General features: G+C 43.0%; 1 protein-coding gene across 2 annotated transcripts in view; it reads left to right on the top strand.

The window, feature by feature from the left end:
- The window catches only part of SGK1 (serum/glucocorticoid regulated kinase 1), a 70,194-nt gene extending 65,668 nt beyond the window's left edge, over positions 1–4,526 (top strand). For both annotated transcript variants that reach the window (XM_054279944.1, XM_054279946.1), the window contains 9 exons: positions 96–200; positions 631–714; positions 818–949; positions 1,235–1,347; positions 1,548–1,671; positions 2,017–2,112; positions 2,226–2,381; positions 2,490–2,579; positions 3,301–4,526. In XM_054279944.1, coding sequence (XP_054135919.1) covers positions 96–200; positions 631–714; positions 818–949; positions 1,235–1,347; positions 1,548–1,671; positions 2,017–2,112; positions 2,226–2,381; positions 2,490–2,579; positions 3,301–3,468 — 1,068 coding nt within the window. In that variant the 3' untranslated portion in view covers positions 3,469–4,526. The remainder of the gene's footprint in view (positions 1–95; positions 201–630; positions 715–817; positions 950–1,234; positions 1,348–1,547; positions 1,672–2,016; positions 2,113–2,225; positions 2,382–2,489; positions 2,580–3,300) is intronic.
- The last annotated feature ends 3,258 nt before the right edge of the window (positions 4,527–7,784 follow it).

Raw genomic sequence — 7,784 nt, forward strand, 5'->3', positions numbered from 1 at the left:
CAAGGTCACTTTATTTATATTTCTAGAAATGATAAATTGTTGGGACTCTCACTGCTGAGCTGTTTTAATGAATGTGGTTTCTGTTTTTTTTTTAGCCCAGTCCTTCACAGCAGATCAATCTTGGCCCATCATCCAACCCACATGCCAAACCATCAGACTTTCATTTCTTAAAAGTGATTGGAAAAGGCAGTTTTGGGAAGGTAAGCATAACTTTTATTTTCATTCTAATTTATTTATTCTTGAGCTCTTCTGTGAAATACCGACGAGTGGGGTTTGTACTGCCATTGGTGAATGGTGATCGCTCAAACCAAACCTGAGCACATCCCAGTGCAGGAGCAGGGACTCTGCATTTGAATGAATTAGAAGAGCAAGGGAACTCAGTCCTCTAGTGCTGTGAAGAATAGATGTACTTGGCTTTTGGAAGAGAAAGAAGCTAGATGTAGTATCTTTGGGCTAGCTAATTCTGCCAGAATGGTAACAGTGTCAGGCATTTCCAGCAAAGGGCTTGCACATTGAACCAGAGGGATGTGGCAGTGCTCAGAAGCTAAAGTAAAGGCTTGTTGCTGGCTGCGTTTAGAAGTTGTTCCATATTTCAGTATTACTCAGTTCTGCAATTTTATGCACTTTCAGGTCCTCCTTGCACGGCATAAGGCAGAAGAGCAGTTCTACGCTGTTAAAGTCCTGCAGAAAAAGGCAATCCTGAAGAAGAAGGAGGTAAGCTGCTCTTCTCAATGCCATTGCAATGTCCATCAAAAACATTTTTACTGCTACCGCTAAGCAAGTGTACTAAATGTTAATGGATTTCTGATGTTTTCAGGAGAAGCACATTATGTCAGAACGCAATGTCTTGCTGAAAAATGTGAAACACCCCTTCCTGGTCGGGCTTCACTTTTCCTTCCAGACTGCAGACAAATTGTATTTTGTCCTGGATTACATCAATGGTGGAGAGGTAAGCAGTAAGAAAATTATTAGTATTTCCTATCATGTGCATGGTGGTAGGGTAGACATTTTCACCCTTCCTTTTAAATACAAAAAAAGTTGCAAGGGGAAAAGTCATGGGGGAGAAGTTACTAGATTCAATGTTTCTGCCTGCCAACTTTTGAACTACCAAAGGATCCTTAGGCCATTTCCTGCTATTGTTCTCCCATGCTATATATGTTGAGTCTAATTAAGTGCATTGTTAACAGGCTTTGGCGCCGTTTACACAACTTTGTGTTCTCTCTGTCTCCTGTAGTTGTTCTACCATCTCCAGAGGGAGCGTTGCTTCCTGGAGCCGAGAGCCCGATTTTATGCTGCTGAAATTGCCAGTGCACTGGGCTACCTGCACTCCCTGAACATCGTTTATCGGTGAGCAGCCTTGTTCAGTTTGTTGTACAGAAAAAAAACCATGTGCTTTGTTAAATAAGCATTGAAAAGTTCAGCTCCATAGGAGCTTGGAATTGCTTTTAATATTTTGTGGTGGCTTAATGAACTTCTCTAAACAGCTGCACCTAAAATATTCTCGCTGCACCTCCTCTAATATTTATCTTTTTCATCTCTTCCTGCAGAGACTTGAAGCCAGAGAACATCCTGCTTGATTCACAGGGGCACATTGTCTTGACTGACTTTGGACTCTGCAAAGAAAACATAGAGCACAATGGCACAACCTCCACCTTCTGTGGCACACCAGAGGTACGGCCAGCCCTCAGCCCCCCACTCTCAGTGCGACAGCAAGAGCTGTTCTTAGCAGTGAAAACTGACTTGTCCCAGGTGTATGTAAAGCTGGTTACATGAGCAGGGGGCATTATGGGCCTTCTAATAATAGGGCTGCCAGTGAAGACATGTAGGATGCATGGAGCTTGCTGAGCAGGAGAGAGCAGCTCTCAAGCCATCTGCCTGTCTGTAAAAGTAGTGTAGCTTTCCTTTAGCCTAGATGTTGCTGGGATTCAGTAAGCTGCTTTCATTCATGAATGGGGAGGCTTTCTTGGTTGTAAAGATCCCTATGGCTCACATGGCTCTTTCCCTTCTCTTACGCAGTATCTTGCTCCTGAAGTTCTCCATAAGCAGCCCTATGACCGGACTGTGGACTGGTGGTGCCTTGGAGCAGTCCTGTACGAGATGCTTTATGGCTTGGTAAGCAACAAATCTTTCATGACAGATCTAACTAGCTTACTCAGCCTTTTCCCACAAGAAACCCCATGCCTGCCTGTCAGCCTCATTAACTCCTCCTTTTCTGCTTCCCACAGCCGCCCTTCTACAGCCGGAACACCGCAGAAATGTACGACAACATCTTGAACAAACCCTTGCAGCTGAAGCCAAATATCACTAACTCAGCTAGACATCTCCTGGAAGGCCTCTTGCAGAAGGACAGGACAAAGAGACTCGGTGCCAAGGAGGACTTTGTAAGTGAGAACTGGCCAGCGCCCTCATGCAGTGTTGGGAGGATGACTGGGCCATACTGTTTGCATTAGCTTGGTTCTGAATTAATCTATTTTTCTCTCTCTTAACAGATGGAGATTAAGAATCACATCTTCTTCTCCCCAATTAACTGGGATGATCTCATTAATAAGAAGATTACACCCCCTTTTAACCCAAATGTGGTACGTATCACTTCTAATTATAGAGTGCATGGAGAGTGTGCTTTTACCCCTTGTCTTTGTGGGGTGCCCAGGAGCCAGGGGCAAGTGGCCAGATGTGGATGTGTTTGGGGAATGGAACTTTCCTTCCCCTGTATCTGTCCAAACAAAGTAAAAAACAGGTGGTAATTGACTTTTTGGTGATGATCCATCTACATTTGCTGCTTTTTTTGTTGTCTCACATGCTTCATTTGCATGGCAATTTTAAAATAATGCCCAGCCTCCCCATTTTACCAAAGGAGAAGTTAAGGTGTAGGGAGCAAGTAGCTTCCCTATGGTGGAATTAAAATTGGCTCGTCAGATACTAACATGGAAAGTGAGAGATCAGGTTGTGGAGGTTTCTCTCCATCATTTTCTGAGCATTTTATAACTTCCTTTAATAACTAGGAGACCAAAGTCCTGCACTGCAAACTGCTGTGTGGCAGAGTGGCATGTTTGCATTTAGCTTCTGTTGCATGAGCTTAGTGGGAGTGCAGCCATACTAAGTTGAATCATCTTGTTTTTAGTGAGTCAGTGTGCTACAGTATACAAAAAAGGTTAAAGTAAACTGTTAAAGGCTGCTAAACAGGAGGCCTGAGGTGATAACACTGTGAGTCTCTGTACAAGGGTGCTTGTCTCCATAGTGAATTCAGCTGTGCACTCACAGAATCTTAAGGTCTAAATTCCTTTTCTGTCCTTTCCACAGAGCGGCCCCAGTGACCTGCGACACTTTGATCCGGAGTTTACAGATGAGCCAGTCCCTAACTCCATTGGCCAGTCCCCAGACAGCATCCTCATCACTGCCAGCGTCAAAGAAGCTGCTGAGGCTTTTTTGGGCTTCTCATATGCCCCACCCGTGGACTCTTTCTTGTGAACGTTTTTATTTTATTCTTTTTTAATAATAATAACTATTTTTATTTTTTGTTTGGCCTTCTGGTGGAACTGCCAGTTGACCAGTCACCTTGAAAGAGAATTTGCACATTTCCACCATGGCAGCTTTGCAGCCTTAATTTCAACTACACTGTTTGCTGGAAGCTTTTTTGAAGAGCACATCACTCTCTAAATGAGCTTTACAGGCTTTTCATTTCCATTTGTTCTTCCCCCAAAGTGGTGCTGTCTCCTTGGGAAAGAAAAAATAAAATGACTGCTGCCATAGACTGCTACGGCAGATCGTAGGAGTAAGAACAAGCTGTTTTGTAATCGTGCTCGAAAAGCCTTGCCTGGAGATCTATCTGAAGGTGATAAGGATTTTATGAAATGTGCCTTTTTTCTGATGAGATCTTGTGAGCTCCAAAGCTTTCCCTGTTGCAGAGTGTGTTTCTCAGTTCATTTATGTGGGTTTACTATGTGAACAAATGGTATGCGTGTGGTCTGCGTACTACAGATGGACTTAGTTTAAAGCATCAGTGTGACTTGCAGGATACCACAATGTGGGGCATTGTTTGTTTCTTCCATATTTGGAAGATAAATTAAGTGTAATTTTGAAATTTCTTTTGTAAATCTATACTGTCAACTAAAATTATTGAAATGGGCTCACAATTACTTGTATCCAAATGCTTGAAGAAAGCATTGCTGCTATGAAAAAAGATTTCTATTTTTAGAAAGGGTTTTTATGGACCAAAATGCCCCAGCTGTGCAGTCAGTCAAAGCTGTTGGTTTCTTTTTTTTTATTTTTTTCTCCTTTAGTTTAAAAGATATCATCTGTAAAATGGGCATTATTTATGGTCTTGGGGTTTGAGGGATTTTCATTCCTGATTGTATGTATTGTAAAAAAGATCTGTACATTCAGTTGTAACTCTAGATGTATATTTAAACTTACAGACTTACTTGTAATGTATACCATCATTGTAATGTAATATAATTAACATGGTTATATGTATCATATTTTTTTGTGACCAGACCCATAGGTTTGCAGTAAAATCCTGAAAAATACTTCCATGAACTTTGTCTTATTTTAAAACAATTTAAAATAAGTCCAAGCTGCCAATCAGCTAAGATAATTTTGTTTAGGTGTGTGGTATCCATCAGATTGCACCCATAGAAGTCCTGCCATGGATACAACTTGGCAAAGTACATGGATATCACTTGGTCTTCCAGCTATGGGTGTTGGGAGTGGTTGTGTAGTGTGGGTGTTCTTTTGTGGTACAAATGCTCCCATTCCCCCAAAATCAGTTTCTCTGCCTCAAGCAAAGTGAAGGTGCTGCTCTCTGGTGTGGGCAAGGCACAGCTACACTTGAATGATGTCCCTAGGTAACCAAGACATGAGATGTTTTAGCACAGCATTGCAGACATACACTTCAACCAGACTATCATGGTACTTTGGAAACAGCTCCTGTTGGGGAGTCCATCCTGGAGCTTCTAACCTTGCTGCTGTGATGTAGGGCAGTGCACTGTAGCCTGAGTTTACCAGGTTCCAAAATCTATTCAGGAGTTGGATTTCACTCACTGAGCATATGCTTGCAGCTGGGGTAAAACTGTTTACCTAAAACTGTTAGTTTTTATTACTGAGTACTGCTACCAGGTGGCCTGCCAGAGGGACTTCTGGCCAAGAAGCAAGATCACCTACTTGCTTCTTGGGTGATCCTGTTCAGTTTCCTTTGTGTGGTGAGGGATGGCTTTTTTTTCTCTGAGGAACTGAGCTTCTGCACCTTCTTTACAGTTCCATTATCCATTGGGTATTTCAGTTGTTGGTCTTAGCAATTCTGAGAATCCAGAGGAACAGTTGCTGAGAAAAGTTGGATAGTTGAATGTTGCTCAGGCTGCTGTGATAACAGCAGTGTAAGCAATTCGCTAATAGCGCTGGTATTTCTATTCATTACATTTCTGAGATAAAAGCTTGCAGTAATGTTTCCAGCTTTTATTATCCATTCGATGTAGGAACAGAAAAATGTGTATGGCTTTAGCCATAAACTGTTTCTGGGAAACCACACTCAGAGCTGAAAATGCTAATTTATAGCAGCCAAGAAACCTTTGAGATCCAGTTATTATCTGAAAGAGATGCAGTCACCTCCCCCTCAAACTCCCAACAAACTCAAATTCATGCATTCAAAAACTCTTTGAATAGTGCACTGACAGGCTCTGCAAAGTCTTCCACTGCTATAATGTTCCTGAAACATCTTTTGTGCCCGTGACTTTGTAGGCTAGAGATGTTAAAATATATAGTGCTAATTTGTCTCTACAGAAAATGAAGCTGTACTTGCCAAGCAACGAAGCTGTGCATACACATTATCTTTGCCTCACATTTCCCAGCCATGAGCAAGGTGCTGCGTGCAGATATGCGAGCAGAGAGCTGCAGCTCCAGGGTAACAGAACGTTAAACGCTGCCTATCATTTTCAAGGAAAAAAACCTGCTGGAGCAATTAATAATAAAGAAGTATAAAACTTCAGTGACTCAAAGGTGTACATCATGTGCTTTTCATCTCTGCCAAGACGTAGGGTATTTAATGGGTTCCTTTTAAAAAACAATGTCTGATTGTAGTTCTAAATGTTCTACCATGCGTAGGCTTATTATGTTGCTGCTGTTTTCTGCAAAAGTCTGCAACTGCTAGCAATGAATATTCAACACGTGCCACCTCAATTGTTTGGTGTTGAAAAGGGGAAAAAGTTGTCCATGATTTTAATCTTGCTGATCTTGATGTATTACAGTCATGCCTGTAGGAAGAATCTGTGGAAGTCACCTGGGTTTTGGGTTTGTTGTTTTGTTTGTTTTATGGAATTCTGTGTCTATAAGATCTGTATTTTCTTTAGAGAAAAGTCTCTGCACTGAGAGGCAAAGTGCTAGCATTCCTGAAATCAGAGGTGACATGGGTGTTATGAGCTGTTTTGACTAAGACCTGAATCTGTACTTTAATTTCACTCATTTGTAAAATGGAAGTAGTCATCCACACTTTCTGCTGGTGGCAGTGTGGTAACCACCACCAGCTTGGATAACTTTATTTAGCAGAATGGTCAATGCAACTAAACTTCAAACACTTATATTGTACTCTACATAGCAAGCATAGCATGCTTGGGCTTTCATATGCTCTTTGGGTGGATTGTATTGATAATACATGCAAAAAAATTGAAATACGCAAATGCAGACATCTCACGTGGTTTAGTATGTGCTACTTATCTCCGTGTACCAAAAGCCATGAACCGTTTCATGAGCCTTAGGGAGATAAGAGAAACTTCCTAGTGACTAATTTTCTTTTGCTCCTTATACTCAGGAGGCTGGAGGACAGACTGGATAATAAGCAAATTAAGCAGGAGGTTCCTGCCTCTACCCAAAAAAATTCTTAAAAAGTAGTTTATGCCTACCCTCTGTAGACTTATAATGAGTCTGGAGAAATTAATGAAAAAAAACCAAGACTCTTGTACAGCCTTGCATCTCTAGTGAAACATTTCTGCAGATAGGTGCTAGAAATGACGGATGCTGCTCAGAAAAAAGCTTTGGCTAGTAGCCCTAATTCAGCATTTCACCTGGGGTTCATGAGGGTAGGTGAGATGAATCCGGGCCCATCTGGACTGTTGTATGAAGGGAAATGAAATATTGCACAAAATTATGTTCCTATTTAAGTGCAGTACCAGATCTACAGATGTTTATGTGATACCACGTGGCTGTAGGGCTGCTACCCTGGTAGGACTGCTATGATAGTTTGCAGTAAAGATGCTTTCTGATGCTCCCCACAGTTGCAGTTCCTGCTACGAAGGCCTACATTTCAAGGTCGGGATAAAATTTTCCATGCTGGCTAGGCCTGGTTATGGAAAATTTCTGCAAAAATGCCTACAAAACATTCCAAAGATATGGCGGGGGGGGGGGGGGGGGGGCGGGGGGGGGGGGGGGGACGGGACACCCCTATCTGAAATAGCAATCTTCACACAATTAATACAGATATGTACAATTTGTTCAGCGATTGCTGAGAGTCAAGCCAGGCTTTGAGAGGTCGGTCTCTTCTGTGAGAGACTGAAATGCGGCAGCTGCTGGCTCTCCTGCACAGGTCCGGGGGCACCGCAGTGCCAGCGTTTGGTCCCCACGCGTGTCCCTGTGGTCACCTGCGGCTGTGTGCGGTCAGTCCTGCAGCTCTGCGTGTCCCCGAGCCCGGGCAGAGCGGGGCCGCGCTGTGGGCCCGGGCCGAGGCTGACACCCTGTGGTGCCGCCGGGCAGCGCTCGGCTCCCGCCGGGAGAGGAAGGGAGGCGCTGGCGGGGTGGGA

Source organism: Melozone crissalis, unplaced genomic scaffold (assembly GCF_028551555.1).
Source record: "Melozone crissalis strain CALT ecotype California unplaced genomic scaffold, PUWL_Pcris_2 ptg000027l_1, whole genome shotgun sequence".
Lineage (NCBI taxonomy): Eukaryota > Metazoa > Chordata > Aves > Passeriformes > Passerellidae > Melozone > Melozone crissalis.